Source organism: Pan troglodytes, chromosome 18 (assembly GCF_028858775.2).
Source record: "Pan troglodytes isolate AG18354 chromosome 18, NHGRI_mPanTro3-v2.0_pri, whole genome shotgun sequence".
In the NCBI taxonomy this organism is placed as follows: domain Eukaryota; kingdom Metazoa; phylum Chordata; class Mammalia; order Primates; family Hominidae; genus Pan; species Pan troglodytes.
In genome coordinates, this window is record NC_072416.2 from 50,408,377 (window position 1) to 50,427,489 (window position 19,113).

Below are 19,113 nucleotides of genomic sequence, written 5' to 3' on the forward strand. Positions count from 1 at the left end.
GCTAACAGAATGTGATGACAGTGATACTGCTCCAGTTCCAAGATGAGGCTTCAAGCCTGCCCCTGCCATGTGCATGATGACAGACATGTGGCCCAATTACCCCCCTCAAGAGTCAGTTCACTGCCAGCCAGCCAACTGTGATCAATGTGAATGAGTCCAGCCCCCTCCAACATGCAAGCTGACCCCAGACAGAAAAGCAAGACTAGCTGGTTCTACCAATCCTGGCCTAGATCTGAAGAACCAGCCAGCTAACTGGCACTCTCTGAGGATAAATGCTCATCTTATATCACATCATTGAGCTTTGGGCATGGTTGTTACACAGCACTATTGTGGCAAAAGATAACCGATACACATATTTAAGAGCAACAATTCTTCTGCATTTAAGTCTGTACTAACGACTTTACCATTGAGTACCATATGTTTAAAGACAACAGAGTACAGGCTGCCTGAGTTCAAATGCAGTTCTCTGACTTAACAACTTTGTGACATTGGGCAAGTTAATTTACTCATCTCTTCCTGTTTCCTTATCTGAAACATTGGGTTATATGGTATTTTTCTTTCTTTCTTTCTTTCTTTTTTTTTTTTTTTTTTTTTTGAGGTGGAGTCTCTCTCTGTCACCCAGGCTGGAGTGCAGCAGTGCGATCTCAGCTCACTGCAACCTCTGCCTCCTGGGTTTGTGCCATTCTCCTGCCTCAGCCTCCCAAGTAGCTGGCACTACAGGCGCCCACCACCACACCCAGCTAATTTTTTTGTATTTTTTAGTAGAGACAGGGTTTTACCATGTTAGCCAGGATGGTCTCGATCTCCTGACCTCGTGATCTGCCCACCTCGGCCTCCCAAAGTGCTGTGATTACAGGCGTGAGCCACTACCCCTGGCCAGGTTATATGGTATTTTTCTTGTGCAGAGGTTGTGAGAATTAAATGAACTCACATGTTAAGCATTTAGGAAAGCGCCTGGTCCATAGGAAGCAATAAATATTAGCTATTTTTATTAGTTAACAGTTACTATTACCAGAAAATGGCCACTGGAATACTTGAAAGCCCTGTGTTGTGTGATTATTTATAACAAGGTTCACTCAAGTATAAGAAAACCATTATTGGTTTCCTCAGAGATACCAAATTGAAGTTTTCACAATTTTAGAAATGTTTTAGTTCATCAACTATTTTTGAAGATTTCTAGAATTTATCAAAGGAGTCATAGATAAGGGGAAAATGTTCAACTTCATGGGACCAAATCACCTGTTAAAAGATAAACAGCAGATCTAGGGCTGAACATAGAGAGAAACTATCTATTACATTTTGTACTAAAAACACTTCACTGCCTCTACAAAAAGAAATTCTTCCACTAATGCAACAGTGATTGGAATGATTCATTCCAGAGACGATTTTTTCCTTGTATTTTTCATTTGATTAGGATGTTTTTGGGGGTGTGTTGTAGGGGCACCTAGGAGACATCAAGCAGCCATCCATTATCTTCAATAATTTTATATTTCTAAATTTTTATGACTCCGATTTATAAAATCCTGCTGTTGGAAAGAAACTGAGATGTAACCTCATATAGAGAGTCATCCAGTGTAGGAAAAGCCATCTCTGATGTTTTCTGTTTGAACACATGTCATCATTATAAGGCACTCCCCTTCAGTGGGCAGCTCTCCACATTACAAAACTCAGTGGGGCTGCATGTTCCTGAACCGTCATGTTCTAAGGTCTTAGGGTAAGAAGCAGCCTATAAATATTCAAATTTGTCTTCAAAAAACCATTAAATCACCCATAAAGTTGAATACACACAATAAACATGTACATAATTCTTATATACTCTAGTAGTTAAAAATTAACAAGCTGTCTTAAAGAAAGAAACACAAAGAAAGTCTGTATTTCAACACCTGGGCAGCTCAGTTGCACTATTGTGCCTTTAAGATGCTGCCTTAACGGTAAATGGAGATGGGTGGATGATTGCACAGAGTTCTTCCTTGCCTGCCTTCTTGTTCCTTTATGGCTTAATAGTAAGCTTCCATGAATTTCTTTGGTTATTGTAAAGATTAAAAGTGATAGCAGAGTCGTATCTTAAGGGGGGAGGTCTGAGGCTCTGCGTGCAGAGGCATAAGTTAAATGTGTATATGATGCAACCCTATTGATATTTCTGATGCTGGGGCTGAACTCTCACTCCCTGTAAGCTCACCCCTTGGATGAGTTCTCCTCTCTTGGGCACAAAGATCGACTTCATTTCCCTTATATAACGGCCCTTATATTTGAGGACTAAGATCATATGCCTCCAAGTCCTTGCCTCCCTGATTCTTTCAGTTATTCTAACATGATGTGATTTTCAGTCCTCACTATCATGGAGGCAATGCTCTAGAGAGACATCAATTGATTGTCATCTCTCTTTAAACTGTGGGATCCAAAACAGAACCAATTCTTTAGAAGCGGTCTAATAATCACTGTACAATTCAATGCTGCTTCCTGTGCGATCACTATATTAGCAGCTACTTCACAGTTTGGGTTCAGGCTGAAATTATTCTAAACTTATACCTAAAGGACTATATTAGTTGCCTCACAGTTCTTTGAATAGAGATTTAGGATCCTCTCAAAGTGCATTTACTGAATTAAAAAACAAACAAACCAAACCCTAGTATTTTAAATTTATTCCTTCTAAATTCTATCCTATTGATTTTTTTTCTCTTTTTTGGTGTCATTGAATTCCACCTGGAAGTATTTCTGAATCCTGATTCTAGTATGCAATGTGTAAGTTTTAAGTTATCCCCTCTAAGTCAGTCACAGGCTTCATGAGCCCAATCATGGTTAATATTCCCTGAATGCCTTTTGAGATACCGGATCTTGGTATAAATCCATATACGGTCAATTATTCATGCTTTAATGCACAAAATCACCTATACCTGCTCTGGATAAATGAATGAATAAATGATCCACTTAAGAAGTACATGCACACTGTTACTCTATTCACTTCACTCCATCTAGTTAACCAACTATACTTTAATTCTTAACATCTGCAGCCCACACAGTCAGCTGTTTTCTGCCAATGTGCAAGTCTGAGTACAACATCAGTATATCTTCCAGAATGTGTCTTCCAGAGTCTGAGAAAGAGGTTTTGCTATTGACCTGATAAATGTTTTATCTATCTAATGAAGTGGGAAGTGTCCTAATAGCTGTCAATAAAGAGAGGAGGACCTCTGTTGATCTGATTCTGAGCAGCTGCAAATGGTAGATCTTGATACAAATACTTAATACAGATAATATAAAGAAGAAGCAACTCAGGTGAAAAGAGAAAAAAAGGAATGAACCCTTTTTAAATGGCTTTGAGACCCCAGGTTGTACTTGAGACAGCAACAGTGACAATGAAATTGTATCCCTACTTGTCAGAAAAAATTTATCTAGAGCAAAAATATATTAGATCAAATTATCCTTTCCAAAACCTCTAAAATCTAGAAAGGCAAGAGAAAAAGCTAATTAAATGTTAATATAATGTATTAGCTCATATTCCTTTGGATTCATTTGCTAGAGTGACATTTGCTTGGGATATTGGGATATTTTATAACACACCAGGGTCCACTGTATACTCTCTATATAATACATGTAGGTTTTGTTTAGTACTTGGAGTATAATTTCATTTTAAATGATCATGAGGTTTATTTATTTATATGATATGGAACAGTTTGGTCAAAAATGCAATGCCCCCCTATTGTAATAATATAACCACAGAAGAATTTATAATATGATGTCCAAAAATGTGTGACAAACATACCTCCCAGTTTAAACAGAGGACATTAGCACAGGTCCCAATCCCTGACCAGAAGAAAGCATAAGAGCCTATTTAAAATTTATGTATATAGCTACATACACATATATAAAGATCAGGGAAATCTTTCAGAAACAACTTAGACTCGGCTGCTTAAATTAACTCATATTTTCAGATCATCACTTGGGTAATCTCTAATGGAAACGCCTAAGTTTACAAGTTGTTCAAGATGCCTTTCCATCAACTTTTAGGGGAGCTACAAGTATGTTTTCAATGCTTGAGGGCTGTTTTCCATGCTGTAACTATTTTGGAGCCTGGCCGCCCCTGCCCAGGTTTACCTTAGAAACGAGGCTGGCCCTGTATGCCGCCAGGGCCTTCAGGTATTCTTTTTTGGCAGCTTCTGTTTTCCTTTTATATACCTATTAAAAGACCACAATTAGCACCACCTTTAGCATATAAATTCTCAGCTATAAAATAACTGCTGCACAAATTAGGTCACATAAACACAACTCACATAAAAAGGTTGGTCTCCTTGGCTTTGATTTTTAAATGTTAGCGCGTGCACACACACACACACACACACACATACACACACACACGGATATTAAAACAAAACAGAACCCTGCCACCCTCACTGGAGCACAATTTTTATATTTACTATCACAAATAAGAAAAAGATTTCTGGATGCAATACAGATTACTTGAGAATCACTTTTTCTTGAGAACAGCTGACAACCTCATGCTAAGGCAATAAATAAGGTAGCAAGAAGAATAAGCTTTCCTGCAAATGGCTTACTTTAGAGAAAGTAATGAGTTTCTCCATCAATGTCTTCTTTCCCTCAGATACCTTTCTAAACTATACCAAACAAGAGGATAAAAACAACAGGTAGAATGATGAAGACAGAAGAGAAAAGAGCAAAGCATTTCAATGTTGGTTTTCTTTTGGAGCAAAATTAAAAGTCAGAAATCATCCAAGCTAGGAGATTTCCATTAGTGACCCCACTGAGTTACATAAATAAAATTCCAGCATACTAAACATGATTTGGGCTTCTCCTTTTCTTAAGTGGTCTGATGGCTGGGTGTTCAATCAACATGCATCTTTCTCTCCAGAGTTTAAAAGTTAGGTGCAGCACTTTTCCAGTCCCTCAGAATTATATTTCTGGGACAGAAAATCAGTCTGCTATCTACAGTAATAAACTCAGTGCAAACTAACAAGAAATTTCTAATGTTGCACCTTCCCAACAAAACAAGCTTCTAGGAATGAGTTCCTGAAATAAGTTCATGATTTGTAAACAAAATCAAGGACTTTCCACTCTTCATTCTTGAAAACAATTATTCTATTTTATCACTCATAGGGATTGATCTATTCTTCTGTGGATATGTAAAAGTTAACTTCTTTTAATGGTAATTGGAGTTTCATGCAAGGAGTAAGGGGGGGATCGACCCCCAAGGAACCCATTCTTCCCTTCATTTGTGTGGAGGAGTTGCAAGGGGAAGGAGAGGAGACGAAGCCCCCAAGGAAGTATCTCCCACAAGCATGGCTAATTTCTGAATACCTCTCATACTGCCTTGCTTTAAAATGAACTTGGAATAACATTTCAAATGCCCGGTGACAATAATGAGACACGCAGAGGCAGCTTCAAAGTTTGGAAACCCACCAGGACAGCACACGGGTTCAGAAAGATGATCAATGGAAAGGCAAGCGGGATGGACCTAATCCCTTTGTAGTGCCCTTTTTGAACAAAGGGGAAAAAATTCCACATTATTTAAAATGAAAAGATTATCATCAAAAGTTTATGCTTGCAGGATACTGCCTGGATTTCTTCCAACCTTCCTCTGAATGGGTTCTGAACATGCACCCATAAGCTGACAGAGAAATCAATATAACTGGAGAGTTGTTTAGATTTATATGTCTGGGTTTTTAAATTCCATTGCTTAGAAAAGGATTTCAAAAGAAGCAATCATATTAAGTGAACACATGCACTCGGAAAAGGTGTGAGGAATATTTTAAATGATCATGAGGTTTATTTATGGAGCCTTGATGGGTCTTTGTCTCACCTGCTTTTGTTCTTCTCCAAGGCTGTCCCACATAGATGCTACAATTTTTGAGACCTCTCCAAAGGTTGCATTAGGGTTTTGACCTTTAATTGCAGCCTGTGTGTCTCTGAAAAACAGGGCATATGCTGACACTGGCTTCTGTGGCTCATTGGGATCTTTCTTTTTCTTTTTCTTTGGAGTCTTGGGCTTCTTGCCAGAGTCTGGAGCAGCTCTTTTCTCTCCAATGGCCTGCAAAGCAGGAAGAAAATTCACTGCCTAGAATGTACTTGCAGAGAATGCAACAAGACTTAACTCAGATCCATAATTGTTCTTTGAAGGTTTTGTTAGGCATCATCAACAGATGAATCACCACCAAAAGCGGGGGAGGGGTAAACTTGCTTGGAGTTAACCAGACAGCAGAGATTAGCATTTAGAACATCGATTAATGAGACCCAGAAGTATCTTCAATACGTTCCCAACATATGCTCTAAATAGCAATTATGAGTAATGAAAAACAGAACACTCTGTACCAGGCAATGCTATATATATGCTATACTACACATACATACATCAGCAAAATATTTTATATCTTCAGAGGTTTTAGAAGTAAAACCTAAATAATATTCAGGATGTTGATCATATTCAAATATTTTAAATGAGGTCCCTAGCCATAGTCACATGCCATATGTGTGATCTGCCTGAATTGATTTTTTTTTTGAGGCTGATTTTTTAATTTTACCAGAATGTTACTGTGCTAATGGCTCTCCAGAAATTCAAATGGAAATTAGCTCCAATTTCTATACTTGCAGCATTAGGAAAAGGTCATCTTTATTTTCTAAAAATAATTTTCTGAAGATTAACAGCAAATGTAAAGATGTCAAAACTACTTTAAGTGGAGATAAAAGGGAAATTGATACTCTCCGTAAAATTAAAAACGTGTAAAAAAAAGAGCAATAGTTGATACTTAAAAATCACTAAGAAGACTAAAAAGAAGATGTTTGTTATTTATGGCAAGTAACCCTGCTCACAAGAATACTCCATAGAGACTCACACACATTGACCATATGAACTCTGAGAGATCAGAACCACAAACTGATATGGGTATAGTTTCCCAATTTAAAGATGACTAAGCTCCATACTCACCAGCTACCACCATCTAAGTTCACTGATCATTTAACATACTTATCAGAGAAGCAGGGAAATGATTTGTAAACCTTGTTTTATTCCCCTAGATTACAATTTCGAAGATAATTTTGCAGTTAACTTCATCAAGAATCCTGCAATGTTTGACAAAATCTGTTTTCAAAGCCAGCCTTGGGCAAGATCAACTAAGATAGATTCAAGTTACTAACAGATAGGCTTTTAATGGCTTGAATTCTAATTCAAATTTTCCTAGAGTATTATTTACTTTCTAAATGAGGGTCACTTGGAACTTTCACTAAATTTTTACCATTTACTAAAATTCTTAGGGGGGAAACGGATAAGGAACTTTTCTTAGAGAGCTCTGAACACTCAAAGTGTTAAGAAACCACTGGCCTACCTCTAGGTGAGCCTACTGTTTGCACTATTTAAGTGATAACAGTATCCACACTTTATCTGAGTAGTTTACAAGCTTCAGATGGTTTTAAGTCATATCTCACTTCTCCTCCAAAATGCCATCTTTCATAACTCACACAATTGATTCAATAATTCTCTAGAGCCCATAGTCTTTTTTCTAAATTTTCAAAATAAGTGACACTTGTTTAATTCTACTTAATGAATGTGAATTTCCAAGAGAGTCAGATGCCTTTCAGTTAGAGCTTCACCTGGAGCCAAGTTTTCCTTCAATGAAAAACATTATTTAAACAAGAAAAACTATATACAGACACACATATTTTTCTAGTTGAGTCAAACAACTATATTCTTCTCCTGGAAGAAAATCTGGCACTGTTAGTGCCACAGTACCCTGACCAATGGCAAGATGCTATTACTTTCCAGAGGAGCTTTTTTTCCAAATAAGAGGAGTTCAATTTCATTCTCTGTAAAACAATATTCAAATGTCGACCACCTTTGACGCCTTTCTTGGATAACCATGATGTGCCCTAATCATTATTACTTTTTAAGAATAAACAAGAAATGTGGAGTCTCACATTTTAAACAAAAATTCAGAATTAATTCTCCTAAGGAAATTTTTGTGTCATTGACTTAAAAGGGTTGAGACAGAAAACTGGAGAAAAAGATTTACCCCAAAGAGACATAATCAATGATAGTTTTAATCTTCCTTTCTCAGCTAAGGTTCAATGAAGATACATTGGCTGTATTGCCTTTACACAAAACCTAGACCCTCGCTTAAAATGGAGCAAGCTAGGAGTCCCATAAGAGGTCCTCTTTAAGACATGACAATTTCAGTTTGGTACAGTGGCAAGTATGAAGATCAGCGGATGTGTGATTGGAGGGAAAGGAATCCCTCTCAACTGTAATGGCTAAGCTGTTACCTAACCCCATCTGATCATATCCCTCAAGAGTCTTTAACCATTACTTCTCAATCCTCTGGACTGAAGTTCTGTGACTGTGAGAAGACTGTCAGTGCATTTACCATTCCTGGGCCCAATGGGGGTGCTAACATGATGTTATAGAATAAACCCTTCATCTTGAAACCCCTTCAATTTCTGCAGCATCACTTGAACCTCCCTCCTCTGTTCCTCATCACTCTTAATCTTCTCTAGCTCCTCTTCTTTCTTTTGCTACTTAGAAATAGATGATGCTCAGGGTTCTGTCCTTGACTTGCTCCTTAATACTCTCTGAGAAGTCCTGATTACTTTCACATCTTCTCATCCATGTGCTGATGGTCCCAAAATCTATAGTTCCAGTTCCCATGACTGAGTTCTAGACTCCAATGTAAGCACGTCAAATTCAACTCTAACATCCCAAACTCTCATGTTCCCCTTGGGGGAGAACACTCCTCTCTTTGTGGGTTGCTCCTCTCATTTGCTGATAGCCATTCTGGCTCTCAAACTAAAACCCAATTTGTCTCTTCTTCAAATTCCACTGGATCACCAAATCCTTAAAATCTTTATGATTTTCACTCCTAAAATGCCTGCTAATCTGGTACCTTCTGTTCATTCCCTCCCTTGATGAAAGGAAACATAACAAAAGAGTCTTCTAATTAATTTCCTTTTCTTTGGTCCCTCCCTTTATAAGGCATTCTATATATAGCCAAAGTTGTCTCTCTAAAGCATAAATTACTTATGCCATTCCTCGATGCAAATAATTAATCAGCTCTCAGCTACCAACAGAAGAAAGACCACCACATTTAAGCCATTTCGTTCTTCAACTTCTATTTCTCTCTTCCCCCATATCGAACTTCACTATACCCATAAATAGCATGTACTTCCACTGTTCCTCACTAGCCCCCCACCAAAATGCTGGCCTCTGTCTTCTGCCTCACAAACTTTTATTCATCCTCTTAGACCTAATTCAAATATCACTTTCTCAGTAAAGTCTTCCTCAAATCACTCTCCCAAGCAGAATCGATTAGAATCTCAGCACACAGATACATCAATTATATCACTAATCACATCTGGAGCTAGTTTTAAACATTGCTATTCATCCCCAAAGGGGAATCTCATTAGCAGTAATTCTCTTATAAATCTTTCTATCACAAGAACCAAACAAAATGCCAAGCACAGAGTAGGTATACAGCACATAATTAATGAGTGACTAATGAGTAATTATGTACGATTACAGTACTCTTTTTCATTATTCTAAGCATTTGGAAAAGTCATACTGGAACACAGTTTTTATTTCAAACTTCGTATCATTTCAAATTATACATTTCCCATGACAAAGGCAAAAATGTAAGATGATGAGGATGAACTCAGCGATAAACATCACTGAAGCCGCAAGGCTGTCAAATGTGGCAGCAGCTTGACCAACACACTGGATGAAACTTGCTCACATGGACATTAACTTAGAACCAGAGCAGTTTAGAATTTCTGGAATGTCTAGAATTTCTGGAAATTTGTAGCAGGGAGTCCAAGCCTTCCTTTTGCAGATTAGAAAAATTGGGCCTACAAGAATTAAATAACATGTCCAATGCCTTACAGCTATAGTAGGAGAAGCCAGATCTCTCAATTTCCAGTCCAATATACTTTCTACAGAAAATAAATGAAAGAGTGAAGAAAAACAACAAACCATCATACATTTAAATGCTACTCCAAATCCATGAAGACAAACAAGGTAACACCATGAATGAAATTCAAACAGCATGGGGTAATCCCATATTCTCTGGCAGGTTACACACTAAGGCAGTTCTAACTTACTCTGTTGGCTTCATCAGCATCCTCTTCATTGATGGAGCTGGAAGGGGAGGGAGTGGCTGATTTGCTTGCTGGAGGTGAAGGAGATGTGTGAGGCATACTGGCACCTCCCAAATTCAACCCTAACTGGGCGCTGAGCTGAGACTGGTTGATGGTGGTGAGCTGGGCAGGAGGCATGACCCCAGAACGCGCAGCATCGGTCATGTGGACGATGGACCGCATGATCAGGGAGGGATCCTGCCGGTACTGGGACACTTGTGTGTGGCTCTGATCCTAGAAAGGCAGCAACAAAGGGGGAAAATATTTCAGCTTTTCCAGATATCAGTGAACTTATCAGGTTAGCATCTCCTTAGATAGGTTTGAACTGTTGCAATGTTGATAGGTCTGACCTATTGCAGGATGATGGTCTCCGTTCATTTATTAAGTATAAGGACCCATGCCAAGAAGTTGAAAGTTGAGAAGCACAAAATCCAAATATCCAGCACAGAATATTTCATTATAGAACTGTCAGTGGATGTGGAAGGAAGGAAGGAAGGAAGGAAGGAAGGAAGGAAGGAAGGAGGGAGGGAGGGAGGGAGGGAGGGAGGGAGGGAAGGAAGGAAGGAAGGAAGGAAGGAAGGAAGGAAGGAGGGAGGGAGGGAGGGAGGGAGGGAGGGAAGGAAGGAAGGAAGGAAGGAAGGAAGGAAGGAGGGAGGGAGGGAGGGAGGGAGGGAGGGAGGGAGGGAAGGAAGGAAGGAAGGAAGGAAGGAGGGAGGGAGGGAGGGAGGGAGGGAAGGAAGGAAGGAAGGAAGGAAGGAAGGAAGGAGGGAGGGAGGGAGGGAGGGAGGGAGGGAGGGAAGGAAGGAAGGAAGGAAGGAAGGAAGGAGGGAGGGAGGGAGGGAGGGAAGGAAGGAAGGAAGGAAGGAAGGAAGGAAGGAAGGAAGGAAGGAAGGAGGGAGGGAGGGAGGGAGGGAGGGAGGGAGGGAAGGAGGGAGGGAGGGAAGGAAGGAAGGAAAGAAGGAAGGAAGGAAAAAAAGAAGGAAGGAAATTAGCAAAACTAAATATAATCTTTCATCTCTTGTTTCTTATTGAGTAAACTGGTGGCAGGGAAAGGGCTGAAGCAGAGACCGCACCCATTTAGGCTCATCCATTAGTTTACCATCCTTCCCAAACATGTAGCTGTTATGAGAGAAGGCGAAGCCATTCTTTATTTTATTCTCCCAGAAATGCACAGGGCACGCAGAGGATGGGCCAGGAAAGCACAGAGCTTTAGTTTCACAGAGCAAACATCTGCTTGCTTTAGGGCACCCTTTCTGTGAAATCCTCTGTGGTTAAGCAGACGGTCATTCCGATTCTGAATTACATTGTCAGCGGCATCTGGAAGTCATTCAATGTCTTTTGGATTGGATATCACTTTTTTCACTTAAACTTACTTTGTTTTCTTTTGTTCAATCCATCATGATTTAATGTACTAATGAATTTTTTCATAAATACGTAAAAAAAGATGGTAGAGACCATCAGAAATAGCTTTTTCTGAAACTTATTGTAGTTACTTCAAATGCAGCTTTCTCTGTTCTTGGTAGTCATACAGAAAGGCCTTATAGTTGTTACTGCTTATTCTCTATTTTTTTTTTAATTCCAAAGAATCAAAAAATGAAGACATGTTTTTCAAATGACTTACTTTAAGACATGTCATTTGGAGTGAGTCTGTGATTTTGCTGAAACCAAATTCTCTTGACTCACAGTGACCCAGAATCTAATTTTATACACAAGCCTATGAATTCTTAACTGTTCCTTTTTTGAGTCCTTCCGATAAGGCTTATTTTTGCTCTTTAAAGAAGCGGAATGAATTGTAAATAACTAAATTGGAGCATTTGGTTTCTTCATATTAAATATATAAATGCCACTCAATGAGAAGATCTATCAAAGAAAACTAGTCGAATAAATTATGGTCTACCCATACGTCAAAGTGTTATGAAGCTTTTAAAAATAATGAATTAGATTTATGTGCATTGACCTAGGGCAGAGTTTCTCAATTTCAGCTCTCTTGACATTTTGGACCAGATAATTTTTATTGTAGGGGCTTGTCCTGCATATTGAGGGGGCTTGTCCTGCATATTGTAGGTACTCAGATGCATCCCCAGCCTCTTCCCACTAGATGCTAACAACGTCCCTCCCCGTACCAGTCATGACAATGAAAAATGTCTCCAGACTTTGCCCCAGGCGGGGCAAAACCACTCCCAGTTGAGAACCACTAACCTACCCAAGATACAGTACATAAAAGGCAAGTTAAAAAATAACTATACAGGACAGCCTTGTTTTCTTTGGGAAAAAAAAGTGTATCCTAACATTAACAATGGTTACATTATAAGGGGTAGAATGGGAGGGGCAAGGAGGGGAGAGTTTCAACTTTTTCTACGTACATGTGTATGCCGTTTTGATAAGCTGTGACCACAATACAAAAGTAAACATTGTTCAATTCCCACCTATGAGTGAGAACATGCGGTGTTTGGTTTTTTGTCCTTGTGATAGATTGCTGAGAACAATGGTTTCCAGTTTCATCCATGTACCTATAAAGGACATGAACTCTTCATTTTTTATGGCTGCATAGTATTCCATGGTGTATATGTGCCACATTTTCTTAATCCAGTCTATCGTTGTTGGACATTTGGGTTGGTTCCAAGTCTTTGCTATTGTTGTGGGGTGGGGGGAATGGGGAGGGATAGCATTAGGAGATATACCTAATGCTAAATGACGAGTTAATGGGTGCAGCACACCAACATGGCATGTGTATACATATATAACAAACCTGCACATTGTGCACATGTACCCTAAAACTTAAAGTATAATAATAATAAAAAAAAAAGAAATGGAAAAAAAAAGTAAACAAAAACTAAAACACTTTAATCAGAAAAAAAAGGAAGATAATGCAAGTGGTTAAAAGAGTCTGTCAACAAGTGTTAGAATATTAAATACATACATTTCCCATTTCTTAATAATTTCCGAATAATTACTGTGAAATCCTGGAGGAAAGTGTCACAAGTATCAGAACACCACACTCCCTTATACCACCGGCAATGTTCTCCTTCATTGTTCCTACAATATTACGTTCTACTTGCAGGTGTCTTTCTACAGATTGTGTGGATTTTATGTTATCTGTTCATCCTAATTATCTTTTTTTATTGGAATTCTACCACATTTGCTCATTTCTCCTAGAAAATCTGAGCTATCTATTCAGTCTTCCATGTTCTCTTGAAGTGTAACCACTGCTCACTGACATAACTTCCACCCCCAGACTACTGGTAATTACGCCATCTAGCTTATTCTAAATTTTCGTCTACATATATGTCTTTCAGAATGCTTTTTTTTTTTTTTTTTTTTAGATGGAGTCTCGCTCTGTTGCCCAGGCTGGAGTGCAGTGGTGCCATCTCGGCTCACTGCAACCTCCACCTCCCAGGTTCAAGTGATTCTCCTTCCTTAGCCTCCTGAGTAGCTGAAATTACAGGCACGCACTACCATACCCAGCTAATTTTTGTATTTTTACTAGAGACGGGGTTTCACCATGTTGGTCAGGCTTGTCTCGAACTCCTGACCTCAAGTGATCTGCCAGCCTCGGCCTCCCAAAGTGCTGGGATTAGAGGCATGAGGCACCGCGCCCGGCCCAGAATGCTTTTTAAAAATCTTTCCATCTTATTTAAATCTAGATGTTTTAAAGTATCTACAGGCAAATTCTAGGGCACATTTAAATGAAGTATTTTAATTCTGACTGTATAATACTAAATTAGTTAACTGGTATGGCCATGAAATGTGATCATCTGATTTATGCAGTTTTCTCATTAGCAGAGAGTTACTTTGCTCTCTTTGCTCCAATGCCTGTGAAAATTTGCACATATAGGTGTTCGATTGACTCACCCCACACCTAGAGCATTTTTCAGATGGCTTTCATGGCCAAACACAAGCATGTCTCCTTGGCTTTGTCAGCCCTTCCTGAATTCCATCTGCAATTTATGCCTTTATTATGGATCTTGTTGCTGGGGAGCTCCTGTTGATAGACAGCCAAGGTTCACTGTACTAAAAAGGAAGTTTTACTGTGTGTTTATTACTATGCGCCAGCCTTTGTGCTAAGTTTAATATGCACTTTCTAATTTAATCCCCTAGATTGCTTTCTGCATTAGATACTAGTACTATACTCATTCTTAGATAAGAATGATTCCCCAGGCCCCCAAGCTAGCTAGTGAATGCTTGACAGAAAACCTGGGCCCTAGAGAGCCATGGTATCTTCACGGTAGAGCCGTGTCCCGGCAGAGAGAGATGAATAAGACTCTGGGATCTCCACTGCCATCATCCCCCTTTAACAAAATCAACTCCATTTCCATTTGTTTTATAAATTGAGGTTCCTCATAATATTTCATTACAAAAAAAAAAAAAGATTCTTTTGCAGTGTGACAGTATGGAAACCACTCCTGAAGAGTACTGGTGGTGGGGCCAAGGCCTTGCCAAAACTTAGAGTCATCCACATAGTCTTCAGATCCAAAAAGATGCCATCTCCCACTGGACAAGATACCAAGGGCCTCTAGACTATTTTTAAAGTAACCTCTGACCCACATAATTGATGCATCAAAATGGGCTACCACTCACCACGGTTCACAGTTATCCCATAATCACTTCCTATGAGTGAAGATTATAGTATAAGACGATTAATGGCTAAAGTGTCTCTTTGGAAATTCAAGCCCTTTTAGGGCCACAAATTATTAACAACTGCCTTGGGGAACTTGAGGATCCTCAACAGCTCCAATCATTTTCCATAAAAGTAACCTTTAAAAGATGTTACCCTTGATCTTAGGACTACCACATAAAAAGAGAAAGATGTCAGCTCAGTATAAAAGTATTTACTGAGCCCCTACTATGTATCAGGCCAGAGAAGGCAATATATCAAACCTTATATCTTTGAGAACCAGGAAATTACCATGTGATTATTTTACACATTAAACAAAATCCTGAACGGATGAACAAATTTACTACAACATAACATAGGCCAGAATAATTTTTATATACTCCCACCAAAATTGCTCACAATTTTTCCCAGTAGTAATGACACAATAAGGAAATGTATAACTATGAATATAGCCCAGAGAAATTTAATGTGCTTTTGTTAATATTACTTCTTACTTACAAAAATTAAGTCCTGAAAGATTTACCAGTGATCATTTAAAGGCAAAGCAGCTATTGGGTTCTAAGAGATTGCCCACTATCATAACCAACAATAAGAGCTGAATGCTGGTAGCTTTTTCAACTCCTTTCACAATTACATTTTATATGTAATGTTCCTTTATATAGTTTCTAAATTTTTCAGTATTTGGGAAAAACTCATTCTCTCTGCCTTGTCTCGTTTTGTCTTCTAATTGGCTATATTAGATAAGAGTTTCTCAACCTGAGTGGTACTGACATTTGGGTCTGGATGATCCTTTGTTGGGGGAGGGGCATTCTGTACATTATGGAATATTTAGCAGCATCTCTGGTCTCTACCCACTAGATACCAGTAGCCGCCCTTTCCCTACCGGGCTGTGACAACCAAAATGTATACAGACATTAGCAAATGTCAAAATCCCCTTCATTTGCAAATTACTGTATTAGACAAATATCATAAAAATCATCTCCTTGGGGGAGGCAGGTAGTGAATGTTCAAAGCTTATGTTCTTTTCCTAAAAATAGAAAGCATCCACATAAACAAGATTCCAACTGTGATAAATATTGGGAAGAAAATAAATAGGTTATACAAAAAAGAGTTATTGGGGAAGGATGGCTACATTTGATTGGGTCAATAGGAAAGGCCTCTCGAAAAAGATAGTATTTGAGCTGATGCTGAAGGATGAGGAGAAGCCAACTGTGAAGTGAAGGGAAAAGCATGTCTCACGCAGAGGGAACAGCATGTGCAAGGTCTGAAGTGGGAGAGATCTTGACATGCTTGAGAAATGAAAAGGTGGACAGGAAAGCTGAGTGCAGGGTAGGCAAGGTAAAGGGTGAAATGCAATAGGCTTGGAGAGACTGGCCTCATTGTGTAAGGTGGGGAAATCATGGGATGCTTCCCCGAAGAGGTGACCTACTATACTGAGGTATAAAGGGAAGTAGAAACTAACCAAGCCAGGGCATCCCAGACAGAGATGAACATGTACCCAAACCTGGGGCATGGGCAAACATACTGCCGATAAGGAAATGACAGTCCAGTGTGACTGGGCCAGGAAGAGCACAGCTGGCTATGAGGCTGGAACGGCAAGTCATGGCCATAAAGTGACAAGGTTTATTGTCTGGGTTAGGAAGTCTGGATTATATTCACAGTGTAGAAGGCTGCCATTGAAAGTTTAAAGCATGGTATATATCTAGTGGGACTATTCATTGCAATAAATATTAACTGACCATACCTCATGGACAACCAACCCATCTAAATCAATTGCGGACATTTCTATTTAGTTTAAATATAAATGTATAGCCTGCCACCTCAATCTGTGTTTCGAAGAATACCCAAAGATTAATATTTGCAGTCACAGAAGGTCACTCAGAATGGGTGGGCCATGGATCTCATACAATGCTCTCACTAATAGGAGGGGCACTGCCTTCTATCTATTGGCCTATATGATTCATGCCTGTGGTGTTCAACAAAGCCTTCTGGTTTCTGTATGTCTTGGTGGGGGTAGGGGAGTGCCTGGCGGAGGCTCGCCTCTCTCTCCACCTGATGAAAGAGACTCTTTGTCTTTTTTAAACAGGAAAAATCCAATGAATGGATATTTTGGGTAGCAATCCCTCATTTTCTTAAATTGCCTGAAACCCAGTCTATTATTGAACATTAATCATTTGAGTGAACGGTTAAAATCTGAATAATGTTATATTAATAAGGAAACTTTAGATCACTAGCATAAATGAAAAATTAAAATCATTCATGGCCAATGGAATGCCAAATAAACACCAGGAAAAGAAAACAATACTGTTATAGTCAGTGTGGATACTGGGGCCTGCCTAAGGCTCTGGGCCTGAGTTCTGCTTTCTTTAACTTAAGAAGGCAAAAGAAAGGTGTGAAAGACTTAATTAGCCCCAAACTGAGTCTTTCTCCTGGACTTAATCAAGATTAAAAGAGAATTGAAAGGTGAAAAACTTCCTTACTGTGTAAGTCACTATGGTATAATATCATGTTTGTACTTCATATGAAGATATGTCTTAGGGTAGCAGGATATGAGAAGAGAATGGATAAAACTTGCTCTAATTTCCTTAAATGAGAAAACTCTACATATTTAAATCCTTTTCACTCATTTTTTCAGGCCTGGAGCCGTGCTGCATTTATCTTTGTGATGCACAATTAGTAGTCCATAGCTATACATACTATGGTCTTGCTTTGTTTTGTTTCTTTTTGCAAATCTAAGATATAAGCTTCCACCCTGACATTTTATTGTAAATATTATACATTATTATTCTATATTATCTGTTTATACTTATTACAATGGCACTTACACTTGGGTTGATTTCATCATTAAAATTTTTTTAAATTCTAATATGCAAATGTGTTTAATGCATCTTCTATCTATACTTACACATAAATATTCTCCATAACGATCCAATATTAGGTTTTCAAAATAGAGCATAACATCCAATTAAGAAGCAACTAACCCAAATATATTAGAGTGTGACTAAATATATTTTCACTGTGCCAGTTTTTAACCAATATTTCTTGAGAAATGAAGTAATTAAACAATTATCAGCAATAAAAATTACTCTGTATTCATAAATATCAGAGTTAACTGCAAATAGGAAAGGCAGGCCAGTAATTTTATGTTCAATTATTTAGTTATGTCTTATAGCAATGTTAAAATTTTATCTCCAAATTAACAACGATCAAATAGTTATGCATAGCTACTACTTTTGTAACTCCAATGGACCCTGACACAGTAATGCCAAATGCATACCAATGATAATTACAGACCTGCATACCACCACCTTTATACTCATCAAAATATCTGCACTGAAATAGATCATTTTTACTTAATAACTACTCTCAGGGTTGTAATCAGACATACCTACCCATGAAAGTTTTGTAAAAAACAGTGTTCCCTAAAGTTAATTAATAGTTTCTTGGCAAAATAAAATTTTCAAGAGTTTATTATGAACACTTAATGGTAGTTTACTCATGTACCCTGCAACTGCCTTTGTTTTACCAAAGGGACAACTCCACACTTATTTTATTCGGTCCTAAATTAAAATTTTAAAGAGCAATTCCACTTTTTATAGCTGTTGATACTTCAAGCCCCCTCCCCTCCATTTTAACTTAGCAGTCTAAGTATGCTCTTAATAACAAGTAAATGTTCTTTCATTGTCCTTTTATTCATTTATATATTGAACAAATGAAATATTTATTGAAAGCCAAGTATATTCCAGGCCCAGGGATGACACCAAACAGACCCAAGGAGCACTTGCCTTCCTGGAGCTTCTATTCTGGTAGGGAGGAGACAGATGGGAAGCAAGCAAAGGAAACCATTGCAAAGGACGACAAGGGCTGTGAATAAAAGGAACAGGGGTAATGGCATACAGAGTAACTCTCACCTCTCCAAAAAATATTTGAGCCATCGTGTTAGTCTTATGTGGGAATCTAAGTGCTGTAAAAGGGTGTCTTTGCTGTCTCTGAACCATCACTAAGTTCTACAATACTTAACTGTAGATGATCTATGTTAAAAAGAAGATACAGGGAAATAAACCACAGTCAGCCTTCTCATAACACTTTCCTTTAAATGTTATAAACTAAACAATAATCATGTATCACACTGCACAAGGTCTAATTAGGTTTAGTAGAAGTTTGGAACACAGTCCTACTTTGACAGATGACCCTCAGGTTAACTCAGCCCTAAAGACAATTCCTATCTGTTCAGAGTCAGTAGTATGCACAGGCCAAGAATAAAGAATATTTATTTTAAGCTTAGTGTGGTACAAGGCTCTACAAAGAAGGCAGCTTGTAAAAGTGTCTATGGCCTGGGTATTTTTGGAAGACAATTATCAAGGTATAGT

General features: G+C 38.5%; 1 protein-coding gene across 3 annotated transcripts in view; it reads right to left on the reverse strand.

Annotated features, from left to right (window-relative positions):
• TOX3 (TOX high mobility group box family member 3) overlaps positions 1-19,113 on the reverse strand; it is a 109,932-nt gene that overhangs the window by 2,191 nt on the left and 88,628 nt on the right. For all 3 annotated transcript variants that reach the window (XM_054668383.1, XM_001165206.4, XM_009430782.5), the window contains exons 4-6: positions 10,093-10,362; positions 5,813-6,040; positions 4,093-4,173 (exon numbers count right to left, since the gene is read on the reverse strand). In XM_054668383.1, coding sequence (XP_054524358.1) covers positions 4,093-4,173; positions 5,813-6,040; positions 10,093-10,362 — 579 coding nt within the window. The remainder of the gene's footprint in view (positions 1-4,092; positions 4,174-5,812; positions 6,041-10,092; positions 10,363-19,113) is intronic.